Source organism: Rhinoraja longicauda, chromosome 22, assembly GCF_053455715.1.
Source record: "Rhinoraja longicauda isolate Sanriku21f chromosome 22, sRhiLon1.1, whole genome shotgun sequence".
NCBI classification, from domain to species: Eukaryota; Metazoa; Chordata; class Chondrichthyes; order Rajiformes; family Arhynchobatidae; genus Rhinoraja; species Rhinoraja longicauda.
The window spans coordinates 5,918,113-5,931,373 of NC_135974.1; the positions used below are offsets into that span (position 1 = coordinate 5,918,113).

General features: G+C 41.4%; 1 protein-coding gene across 2 annotated transcripts in view; it reads left to right on the forward strand.

The window, feature by feature from the left end:
- Positions 1 to 13,042, forward strand: part of rab22a (RAB22A, member RAS oncogene family) — a 46,108-nt gene extending 33,066 nt beyond the window's left edge. The window contains exons 6-8 of one of the 2 annotated variants that reach the window (XR_013548715.1): positions 1,997 to 2,106; positions 4,118 to 4,531; positions 12,528 to 13,042. Coding sequence is in view for 1 of the 2 variants with exons in the window: in XM_078418658.1 (XP_078274784.1) it covers positions 1,997 to 2,106; positions 4,118 to 4,215 (208 nt within the window). In the remaining variant the exon portion in view is untranslated. Of the gene's footprint in view, positions 1 to 1,996; positions 2,107 to 4,117 lie in introns of both variants that reach the window. The other variant, XM_078418658.1, reaches the window with a different exon arrangement.
- The last annotated feature ends 219 nt before the right edge of the window (positions 13,043 to 13,261 follow it).

A 13,261-nucleotide genomic window follows, 5' to 3' on the forward strand; every position in this document is an offset into this window, starting at 1 on the left:
ATTCTTACTTACTGCAGCACAACAAATATGTAAACATAATACACTATAAACAATATAATAAGCAAGAGAGGGATGCAAAAGTGTGTAAACACACACACACACACACACACACACACACACACACACACACACACACACCTACCTCTCTCTCCCCGTTGGATTGCAACCTTAAGGATAGCGGAGGGAGGGGGTATGGGGAAAAGGCAGGAACGGGGTACTGATTGAGAGTGATCAGCCATGATCGCATTGAATGGCGGTGCTGGCTCGAAGGGCTGAATGGCCTACTCCTGCACCTATTGTCTATTGGTCGGGGAGCTTGTGTGTCTCAGTGACCTCTAGAGTTAATGAAATCACCAAGTTCTGCTCGGGTGCTGGACGACTCAGTGGCGTAGCTAATGGGGGAGCAAGGGGAGCGACCGCTCCCGTTGAGCACATTTTTGAAAACTGGCGCCTTTTCAACAATTTTTTAACTCTTTAGTTCACTTGTGCGATAAAAGTCGAATCTCATTATTTGTTATTGTTTTTTTTTATCGCATGGCCTTGGAAGAACTTTCTGGAGTCATTACTTTATTTGACCAACCTCCCAGTGTTTTGAAGTGTCTGCTCAATCTCCTGTGATGCATTGGTGGCCGCTGGCATCTGGGGAACCAAAACAAACCGTGACGTCATAACCTCCTCTCTGACTGGCAGTTTGCCTCGTCTTTCAGTCCTAAAAGAAGAACAATGCAGTCAGATCAAATCTTTCGCACTGACTCTAAAGAAACTTTGTGATACTAGATGGGCGTCCAGAAAGTCAGCAGTTGAGGCAGTCTTGCAGAATTTATCAGCACTGGTAGTTGTTCTACAAAGAATTCTGGATGGTGAGATAAAAAACTGTACCCCTAAGCAGCTCACTGAGGCAAAGGGTATACTGGAAACATTCAGTACTTACGAATTCTTAGTTGTTCTTATATTCTGGAGTAAAGTGCTAGACAAGGCTTTCAATTTATCCACATATTTACAGAAAAGTAGTCTAGATCTGGTAACGGCTTCTCATTTGATTCAGCTTTTTGAAAAAGATATGAAAAATATGCGAAATGAATATGAATCTCAATTCAAAACTTTTTTATCGTGTTTTGATTTTAAATACAAAATAACAATTATGTACTTCCTTTAAAACTGTATCTTCCTTGTGTTTTGATTTTAAACACAAAATATAAATGTATAATGAGTTTTAAATTGTTTGGTATGTGTCATGGTGCTTTTTTTAATGTGCTCGCTCCCGCTAACTTTAGAACCTGGCTACGCCCCTGGGACTACTTAATACTATTTAATGATGCCATTTGCTTTCTGGTAGCAAATGCCCCTGAAAACTCTCCATTCTATTTTGGAAACCTAGCCACTAAATGCTTTCATTTGAAAGTCACAAAACCACTGCAACAATTGAAAAGATGACAATTATAGAAAAGGAATAAAATTAGCTTAGCAGAAATGTTAGCCATAATACTGTTAACAATTTGGAATGCTGTTCGGTAGTGAATTTTCAGGCTCCCCTGACTTTGCTGAGTCTCATTTGCTAGTTATTCTTCCTGCTGAGTGTAGGATAAGGTCGTGTGGCTTTTGCCCATGCAGATCTGATGATCAATGTGGTCACAGTTTGATATGTAATGCACCTCTGTAGAAGTGCAACTTCCTTTCATCTTAGTGCTCTACATGCTCCAAATTACTGTTAATGATCTCTGTGGAGAAGGATATGTGTTTGCAGCGTTAAAACTGAATGCAGTCAAGCATGTGATGTGCTTTTGGTCACCCTTTGATATTCCAGAGAAAATGTCACTGGGGAATAGTCACTGGGGAATAGATTTATTGTCTTTCTTTGTCCTTCTTCATTATCAATAAAAAATTTCCATCTCATTGGCCCCTCAAAAGCCAAGAGCCAGATTAAATCAGGTTTAATTCCCATCCAATAAGTTAACGTGGATGAGTTCCAAGCACAACATTTTGATATTTACTGCAGGGAAGTACTTGAAAAGGATGCCAAGGACTATGCAGATTCCATTCACGCAGTCTTTGTGGAAACCAGTGCCAAAAATGCAATTAACGTCAATGAGCTGTTTGCAGAAATCAGTGAGTATGGCTGTTATTTGAAGTATTCACTAGTTTCCTGTATCTGGGCACGTTTTTTTTTTGTTGCTCTATCTTGCCACGAGGGCTGAAAATTAGTGGACGTCAGCAGTACTTTCCTGGCGTAATACTGTTTCCATCAATTTTCTTAATATTAAAATGACCGTTGAACTATGTCTTGAATATATTCGACAACTGAGCCTCCACAATCGTCTTGTTTAGAGATACTGCATGGAAACGGGCCCTTCAGCCCACTCTAGTCCACGTCACCCCTTAACCACCCGTTCACACCAGTTCTATGTTATCCCACTTTCTCATCCACTCCCAACACACTAAGGGTCATTTTACAGAGGTCAATTAACTAATTTATTTATTTATTAGCCAAGTAAGTAAAAACATACAAAGAATTTGATTGGCCATGCAGTAATACTAAAAAAACAACAAGACACCACGACATAAAAATTAACATAAACATCCACCACAGCGCACTGTGATGGAAGGCAATAATGTATTATCTTCTTCCCACCCTTTCTTCCGCGGTTGGGGCAGTCAAACCATCTGCAGTCGGGGTGGTCAAAGCTCCTGTGTCGGGGCGATCGAATCTCCCGCGATCGGGGCGGTCGAAGCTCCTGCAGTTGGAGCTCCCGAAGTCGATCCCTAACCAAGGGAACACGAGCTCCACGATGTTAAGTCCGCAGGCTCCCGCGGTTGGAGCTCCCGAAGTCGATCCCCAGGACCGCCACCTCCACGATGTTAGGCCGCAGTGCGGACGGGGATACGATACGGAAAAAGTCGCATCTCCGTTGAGGAAAGAGATTTTTAAAAGTTTCCCCCACCTCACCCCCCACATAATACAAAACTAAAGATACGCTAAAACATACATTTAACAACGGACTAAAAACAACAAAAGAAGAAAAGGACGAGACAGACTGTTGGCGAGGCTGCCATCGTACGGATGTGGGGGGAAACGGGGAGAAATGCAAACTCCGCACAAACAGTACCTGAGGTCAGGAATGAACCTAGGTCTTTGGCATTGTGAGACAGCAAGTCGACCAGCTGTGTTGGTTGTGTAGTGAATTCCAAAGACTCATCGCCTTGTGAGTGAAGAAACATCTCAATTTCTAATTTGATAATGTTTCTTGGTTCTAAACAATCTGATCAGGGGAAGCATCAATTCTACAGCCATCTCATCAAACTCCATCCAAGCTTTGTATGTTTCATGATTTAATCTCTCATTCTTCTAAACTAGGGAGAGGACAGGCCCTGTCTGCACATTATTTTGCTCCTAAAATGAACCTTCTGTTACAGGAATTGATCCAGTCTACTTTGGCTGCATTCCTTTTATCACAAGTATGTCCTTTGGTAAAAAGAGCAAAACTTTGTATGATATTCCCTAGGCTTACTGTTATTGCCTCCCTCTTCCCCCTCCCCCAACCAAGCTGAAGCTATCTAGTTCTAAGTGGGTCTTAAAACCCAACTGTCTTGGGTGACTGCCAGTTGGGATGTAAGTAACTTGCTCCATTCACTTCTGTCCGACTGAAGTTTCACTACACAGCTATAAACCTGCAAGCCTCGATGTGAAATAATGAGGAAAAACTCATTTGCATTTCCTGCAGGGTTCCAAGGTTTATGTAAAGAAAAGTAAATAACTTTTTCCCACTCACATTATTTACAAGACTTGAATTTTGAGAAAACCAAACGCGTGACACGTTTATTGTGATATTTTATTTGTAAACGGTGAATTTATGTGCAATTATGATGGACTAAGCATAGATTTGTTCCATTTGTCTTTTAACACCTGGTTGTGTTATTGAGAAGGAAGCTGTAATGAATGCTTGAAAGCTATAATCTTGCACTGGTTCGACAGTAAATATCTGTTCCCACTGTCATTTGTCAAACATTGACATTAAAAAAAAAAAATTTAAGGTGAAGATTATAATTTATTGAAGTTTTAAACAACAATTTGATTTTTAAAATACGTAGAATTGTTTTGGTTTCTCTTGCCCTCTCGTAGGTCGCCGGATTCCTTCAACAGCTGTCAATCCAGGAACAAACAATAAAGGATTCAAGTTGAGGAGACCACCCACTGACACAAGACGCAGTTGTTGTTGACCTTTCAGGAAGCTCGAACTGACTTGGCATGCACATACCAGAAGATGGAGGGATCCCATATAAAATGATTGCTCTATCATTCAGCTTTTCTGCTGTGCCATCCGTGATGGAGGAACAATCACTGCTCATAACTATGTCTCATTCTTCCACTAAAGTGCTTTACGCGACTCCTTGGCAAGTACCTTGTCAACAGCTTGAGTTTTCCTCCACAAACAGCCCCAGCAAGGACACCGTTGAACCAGGGAATGCTTGAATGGTGTTCAAGAACTGTCTGATGCTGAGGTGCAAGAGAAAACTTGGTATCTTCTCCATTCATGTAAATAGATCAAACTAATTACACAACTAAAGGGAAAATGAAGCACTTTTTGTTTAGATTGTTTTGTAACTAAGAATCAGACTTCATTGAAGATGCACTTTGCAGCAATCTGCCCAAATGGAACTGTCTGAAGCGATTTCCTCATGAAAACATATTGAACTCTTTTATTCACATAACCACACAAAGTTTCCAACAAAAGAGGAACCTGATCACTGTGTCTGACCAAGACAGCAGTTCAGACTACAGATTATGACAATTTGACCTCTAGCACTTGGGATTGAAAGGATTTGAATACGTTCAACTCCCTCTGAAACTCTTGCCCTCTGCAAGTAGCAACACCATGTGCATTGGTGTTTACTGCTGCTCCTAAGTGCTTGGGCGTCAGCCAAAATTACTAGTCTGAAGAAGGGTCTCGACCCAAAACATCGCCTATTCCTTTTCTCCAGAGATGCTGTCTGACCCGCTGAGTAACTCCAGCTTCAGCCCAAAATAATACTTCTGTTATTTGGAGAAAAGTTGAGAATGGCTTTTACTCCACCAGTGGCTGGTACAATAAGTGTTTCATGGCTACTGCCAGGTTTGAGCACCTATCTATACCTTTACTTGCTTTGAGCTAGGTAAGGGGTTTTATAGTTGATGAGGAAGTAGAAAATAATCTGCCATCCATGTTCCCAATTATTATCTGCTGATTGCCTGCAAAGAGTGCATGCATGTGTGTGACGGGTGAGAACGTGCTGAATCTCTGCTTATGGTCAAATGCCCCCTCCCCCAAAGCCTTGCGCATGAATGATGGCTAGTTGGTTTCATAACATTGTTCCGAAGTGAGAGATAACACATTCAGAAGAAGGATCAGGTGGCAAAATTGGCAACAATTATCTATGTATATAGAAGTAACATATGTCCAAGGAATTATTTTTGATTCTTCAGTTCAATGGCAATAGATTCTAATTGATTTTAAAGCAAAGGCTGCATATTGAGGAAGGGAGTGAACGTTTGCACAGCTTCTGAAAGCAATTCCCTCAAATACTTGTATTCTTCAGTTGGAAGAAGTAAATGGTGTGCTTTGTTTCTGCTGTCCAGTCTGGGTATTAATGTGTCTGCAAACCACATTGAAACTAATGTTATGGGAGCTTCAACAAGTATAAATTGGAGCACTAGTACAGTAAATGTTAATGGAACAGCCATATTAACACTAGCTTCCTTGGTCATCCTCATTTCACCACTGAAAGATTAAGCTTCTTGATAGCCAGACCTTGCTGGTCTTCACACTTAATGTGGATGCTCAAGGAACTGCAGATGCTGGAATCTTGAGCAAAATGAGAAAAAAGTTGGAGGAACTCGGGTTAGGCAGCATCAACGGAGGGAATGAACAGATGATGTTTCAGGTTAAAACCCTTCTTCAGATTGATCTTGGAAAGAAGGGTTCCAACCTGAAATGTTGTGTCTATTCCCTCCAGGGTGCTGCCCTAACCCACTGAGTTTCTCCAGCACTTTTTTTTCCAACTGGTGGACTCCATTTAATGTCAGCAAATCAGTCTTGAATAAATTGAATGAATGCGTCTCGGCTTGGGCTCTTCAGAAGAGCATCTCTGCACCAGTTAACTGGAGTTGACCAAAGGCCAACTACTCAGGCGATGGAATTCATCACAGAGTATTCTTTCCATTACCTAGCATTTTGGCTTCCTCCACCAGAGATATCGTTTGTCTTTAGGCTATATGTGGTTTGCATGAAATTTCCAGACCTCGTTTATGTGATTTCAGTCATGCAGAAGCCAAACATAAAAGAATCAAAATGGTTAAGAAGTATGCTAGTGCATTAATAATTTTTAACTCTCCTGTTAGCTCAATTAGATATGTTAGTCTAATGGAAATTATCCCAGCCTGACCTAACGTTATCTTTTAAATGTGGATCTTTTTTCTTTTGACAAACCTTATTTGCATGCCTTGCAGCAAACTAATGTTGTTTAGACGCTCACGGTAGGGATTGTCATGTGCAGAGGAAGATGGACAGCAATACAAAATGGAGTCGGTGAGGCCAGGTATGCTGCCATGTGTTTTTTATCTTCTGTATTTTGCTGAGAATAAGAAAATTAGGATAAAAGGTTATGGCGCACAGCTACAGTTCTGTCTTGCGGTCATACTTCTGCAATCATGCATATGGCCCCTGTGGGCAAGGTTGCTTCAGTCCTACTCTGCTGAAATCCTTTTACACATGTTGTTTGGATGGCAATTCAGGTACATATGTCTCATTCAGGTACATTTGTTTTATGCGATCTGAGTTTGTATCTCAAGCCGGCTTTAGAAATAAGGATTTTTTAGTGGCTTTAAGGATCTTGGGATCTTGGGATGCCCCAAAGAGATTTACAACCAGTAAAGTGTAAATTGTTGATCGTCAATTTGCAATAACCTACTGCAAGAAAAATAAGTGATTTGTGATACACCTTGAGGGATAACTATTGACCAAGATTTTTAAATTTCCACCCTTCCCATTTCTCCACTAATTATTTATTAGAATAATGCCAATGGCTTCTTTAATCTAAAGAACACTACTTTCTTGGTACCATGGTCAGCCTGTATCTGCAACTATCTTCCTTAATGTGAGGTATTGTCCTAATGGTCGTGGCATTTTCCCATTATTACTCCATATCATACTTGGTTAAGTGCTATCTTGATGTCAATGGCAGTCGCTCTACCTTGGGTGTGAGATCTCGAGCTGAGTGATCCTAGTGTAATCCAAACCAGGCATTGATGAACAGGTAATTCACAATCAAACGCTACATTGCCAAGAATAGTTTCTTCACTTTGAGAATAGACTAGTGAGGCGATAGACAGTTGGATTTGATTTGTTTTGCTTATGACCTGGATAATTTTCTAATGTTGGTTAGATAAATGTCAATTCTCACCGCAATGGAAAAGCTTGTCGAGGGGCACAGTTAGATTTGGAGTGCAGGTCTTTACTAAACTGGAAAGTTGTCTGGGTCCAGCGCCTTTGTTATATCAGGCAGTGTCAGCTCTTTGATTCTTGTGGATAATATTGATATTATGCAGGTTTATCTTGAACTGAATTGTTTCCTCGTGAGAGAATAACAGGAGTAGATGACAGGGTTTGAAGGCCACATTCTTCCCACTTCCTCTTCTTTCCTTCCAATCTCTACCATCCAGATAAAAACAAACCTGTTCAGTGTGCGTGACTGCCTATCTTTTATTTATTTTAAATTGTACCCTTTATTTATATACCCGTAAGTTTGGAACACAATTGTGAAGATGAGGTCTGTTTCTCTGTTGGTTGACTTTTTTCATCAGACATTGAGGTTGTCCTCCACTTCCATTCTTGAACAGTACTTGCATTTTGGCGTGACTAGTGCAGAGATTTTCATGTAAAAGAAGTAAAACATCCTAATGGTGTATGAGCTTTTGGAGCATTTTTTCACAAAGTCTGACCCGCTGATCCAATTTTTAGCCCAAAATCTCATTTAAAATTGACTACCTTGTGTTGTATCATTCTGAATTTCAATTAGTTCTTCCTGATTGTCATTTGAAAGATGGCCCAAGCTTTCTGCTTCAGCTGCAAGGGATTGATAATCTAAACATCCTAGAGGGTACTGTTTCAGTAAATGTTTTTCTCCAAATTGTTCTCAGAATATTCAAGCGAATCTCGGCTGCACAATAGTAAATTGTTCTTCTTGGTTTTGACAATTGAATTTTTAACAAAAATATGGGGTTTGAACCAGCATTATCCTTTGTTTTTAAATATCCAGTTTTCTCTTGAACGTAATACCCAGCGGTGCTTATTCCCCTTTATGCAGTGAGTCATTCAGAGAATTTAGGGCGGCACGGTGGCGCAGCGGTAGAGTTGCTGTCTTACAGCGCTTGCAGCGCCCGAGACCCAGGTTCGATTCCGTCTACGACTGTTGTCTGTTCGGAGTTTGTACGTTCTCCCCGTGACTACGTGGGTTTTCGCCGATCTTCAGTTTCCTTCCACACTCCAAAGACGTACAGGTTTGTAGGTTAATTGGATGGCAAATTGTAAATTGTCCCTAGTGTATGTGTAGGATAGTGTTAATGTGCGGGGATCGCTGGTCGGTGCGGACTTGGTGAGCCGAAGTATGTATCTTTGCGCTGTATCTCTCAACTAAACTAAACTAAATTCAGTTTGTCAGAAAGATCAGTAAGGTTCTGGCCTGGCTCACAAAATACATCTGCAGTGCTAACATTCAAACTGAGCAGACAACAGTTACATTTCATGTCTTAATAACTGCATTGCAATCTTTTTGAGATGGACAGCCACTTGACTTCCACGTTAAACACAAAACATTGGCTCTATTCCTTTTTCTGCACGAGAATATTGCAGCAACGCAGACTTTTTGACGGCATTTTGATACACGTCATGATTTTAAAAGCAGAAACTCAAAACATCAGCAAGTTCCTGGTCCAGGTTTCAAGTTGCAAGGGCTTCACTTTGTCATGCAGTGTTTGCACAATGTTTGTGAAGTGAGTTCAGCTTTCCAGTTTCTAAACCTGTACCACCACCCAACATAGAATATGTTCCAACTGAGCAAATCCAAAGTAGGCTTCCTCCTTCAGTTTGTGAGTACGGATGTTAATAAATCTGATCCAGTTGTCTGCATCTTACTTGGTTTGCAAATAAAGTTAAATAGCCATGATTTATTAAGAGTGCCCAATGTAAGCAGTTAAATGAGCTGCTGCTGGTGATATCTGTTGCTTCTCTTGGATTACGAGCGAGAGATTAACAACGCATTGATACTCTCCGACATGTCTCAGATGCAGCAGCTAACTTTTTTTTCTGAGAAACACTGACCAAGGTTCTCTGCCAATTTCTCTACCTACTGGCAGTAGAGGTAAACCAATGTCAGCATATTCTCCCAGGCCACCAACCCCATTGTCCAGGCACTGATCACACTCAACATGACTGGTGGATGGGCAATAGAGCCTGCATGCCTGTCACCAGGCTCTTGAAATCCCAACTGCACAGTGGCCAACTAGTAGAGCTGTTGTCACTCAGCTCCAGCCTCCCAGTTTCAGTCATGACTTCAGATGGTGTCTGTGGAGTTTGCACAATCTCCCTGTGACTGCATGGATTTCCTCCCACACCCAAAACGCATGCCATTTGGCAGGTTGATTGGCTACTGTAAATTGCCCCGAGTGTCTTGAGAGTGGTAGAGTCTGGTGAGGATGGAGAAGATGGGAAGATGAAATAGGATTGGGATAGAAATATTGTAAATGGTGTAAACTCTGGGCCATAGGGCCTGTTTCTGTGCTATAATACTCCAATTCCAAACTCTTTCACAGCAAGAGGTTACCAAAACAGAGAAACCACCTTTGGGACATTTTCGAATTCTCCTTGAAAAATGTAGTGTTCTCACCAATGGGAATCCCTGGCCAGGACTGATGGGGGTGGAGGCAGAGCATGTGGGAAGGCACTTGGAGTGACTGACAGGAGCACACATGGCCTTGAAACAGAAACAGAAAGAATGAACCTAACCCCCTGTGGCAGAGGCTATGAATCCCTGTCGGATTGAACCATGTCGGATCCCATGGAGTGGAGCAGAGGCAACTGGTTTTATTTTGTCAGAAGAATCATTTTTCTCTATAGTACTCCCAAATGTACCAATCTAACAGAAATGTCTGCAGCTACCGAGGCATCTGTTCTGCCCAGTTTTGGGAGACAATGTAATATGTGACATGATGCTCTTGCAGTGGTGGGTGGTAGAATCTGTTCTTTCAAATCACATCACTGTTCTTTGTTTCCAAAGAATGCGTCTCAAAGTTAAGAAACAGAGATTGGAAATGCTGACATCTCTGGAGCAACATTCGATCTGCCTGAGGAACTCGAGATTGAGCAGGGAAGGGAAAGGAATTGTTGACATTTTTGGGGTTGAGATCCCACATCAGACAGAGGAGAGGCGAGATAACCGGTATAAAGAGGAGAGGGGTGAGACAGCAGCCAGCAGTGATTGGTGAACAGAGGAAGAGCAAAGTGTTGGAGTTAGCGATAGAGGCAGGCGTTGGCTTCAGGATCTTTGCGAAAGTTACTATGCACACACTTACACCCCAAACTCAGAGTTTCACCACATATTGAGAACCTTCAAACTCGCCAATTCAATTAACTCATCTATTAAATTAGATACTACCTGGCGCACTGAGTTCCTCCAATTGTTCTTTTTGTCTTGCTACATGTTCCAGCATTGCAGTCTCTTGTGCCACTAGGAAAGTTAGCTGTGGCAATAAAATTCACCCTTGACTTACAATTAAGTATATTTGCATGCTCATGTTCAGCCTGGTTGGTTTCAAGTGTGCCTGCTTTAATTAGTTTACTTTCATACTTGTGCTGTTTGTGGTATCATTGTTGCGTCCTTATGATTTACAAAACAGAATTGCCTTCAGCTTTCTCTGCCCCACCCCACTGTCCCAAGCATCCCTTCCTGACATCTTCCCCCAACCTCACCTCTGTGAGGCGATCCACTTTCAGTCAGATAAGCAAATAAATTAAAAAACACTACACCTGTGCATGAAGAAATGTTTTCCTCTGTTGTACTTTCCCTCCAATAATGTGCACTTGTTTTGTCTGTTCCAAAGCAATTGCATTCAAAATGTACTGCAGTTTTTTTTAAACTGTTATGTGGAATGCAAAAATGCAAGCAGCCAAAGCTGCTGCAAAGCCTCATCCAGCCAGAAGGTTTTGCACCCAGTTTGTACTTGCTGCTGAACAGGGAAGGTAGTGAGCCAGGAGCCACGTGCATGATACACACAGCTCTCTGTGTATAGTCATCGAGTGATACAATGTGGAAACAGGCCATTCGGCCCAACTTGCCCACACCGACCAACATGTCCCAGCTACGGTAGTCCCACCTGCCCGCACTTGGTCCATATCACTCCAAACCTGTCCTGTCCATGTACCTGTCTAACTCACAAACATTGGGATAATCGTTGCCTCAACTACCTCCTCTGGCAGCTTGTTCCGTACACACACCACCCTTTGTGTGAAAAAGTTACCCCTCAGATTTCTATTAAATCTTTTCCCCTTCACCTTAAACCTATGTCCTCTGGTCCTCGCTTCATCTACTATGTGCATCTGCCTGATCTACTCCTCTCATGGTTTTATACACCTCTATAAGATCACCCACATCCCCTTGGCTCCAAGGAATAGAGTCCCAGCCTACTCAACCTCTCCCAATATCTCAGACCATCTAATCCTGGCAATATCCTCATAAATTTTCTCTGTGCCCTCTCCAGCATGATACTGTACCCTCTATCAGAGCATGATACTGTTGGTGACGGGAGGAGTGTATGAATGGATTTTGTGTCCATACACTTAAACATTCAGGTGATACTCTGGATTGTTGTGTGATGCTCTAAACTTCTACTTTGGTTCCAAGAAAATGGATACATCTTTCAGCTGAAGAAATAGTTATGTTTGTCTTCATTTAAACCAAGTAATTATCTTTCATGGTGGTATTGCCAATGAAACTAGTAGCATTTTATCTTTTCATGCTCCCCTGAATACTGTAATACTGTGAAAGTTGGCTGATGGAGATGGTGGGGTTCTGCTGTGTGCCCATGATGCAGAATTGTTCTTGGTCACTTCATGGAAAAAGCTCCCATTCTGAGACAGCTTCTGATTAGCACTACTTGCAACCTCGCGCACAAATCTAGCCTTTCACTCTTGTGGTACTCGAGGAATTCTGTCCCATTAAACCAAGCTCCAGCCGGCCTGACGGATATAAAATATCCCCTAGCATATTCTGAGCAAGAGGTTTTATTCCTCCAGTGTCCTTGCAAGCAATTATGCTTTGGTCAATATTAATAAAACATTGTCTGATCATTATCACTTTTTCATTTGTGGTACCTTGCCCGAATTGGCTGCTACGTTTCTAACCTTGAAAGGGTGATTACATCTGACATACTTCAGTGTTGAAAAGGTGCTTTGGGGCTTAGAGATATGAAGTATGCTTTCTTAATGCGAGTCTTTTTACAGGTCAAAACCCCCTCTGGACTCCACCCAAGATTGACAGCATTTTGAATTGTACTGCTGGATGGTTTTTAGTTCAAGGAAATATTGTAGATAATTGATGCCATCGACTAACATGCTGAATTAAATAATGACGACAGCACTGATACAATTCCGAGCCCACAGTTCAGTTTGTTCTGAAGCATGAGATGTTACTTGTCATGAAGGATTTTTTTTGCTAAGCTTATCTGATGGGTAGGGAAAAACTTGGGCTGGTCCCAAATTAGGATTGTTTAATCAATTATTACCTACGTAATAACATCAGAAAAAAATGTATAACTTGTTTAACTATTAATATTTGTAATACTGAAGTATATTGCCCATATTTTAGTTTGTAACTAGTAGATTAGATTAACTCGCCAATATTGAATCACATAAAGCAGGAGCTAATAATTCCTAAAATCACTACATGATCCATGATGTGTTTTCTAATGTGCAAGAGAAAGTTGTATGCAGTTTCTTAATAAACTTAATACTTTTTTGTTTGTGTGGCGATCTTTGATGTCCTGTTTTACCATGTAATGCAGAATACCACTCATACTCAGTCTGGACGAGCATTGAACTAATCATCCAGAGGTGATATACAGCTGCATTTCAATTCCAGTTGAGTTTAATTGTGCAAGTTCAGTGAGAAACAGGAACAGGGAAAATCTTGCTGCAGCATCACACCCATGTAGATTTGGACAACACACGAAAACATA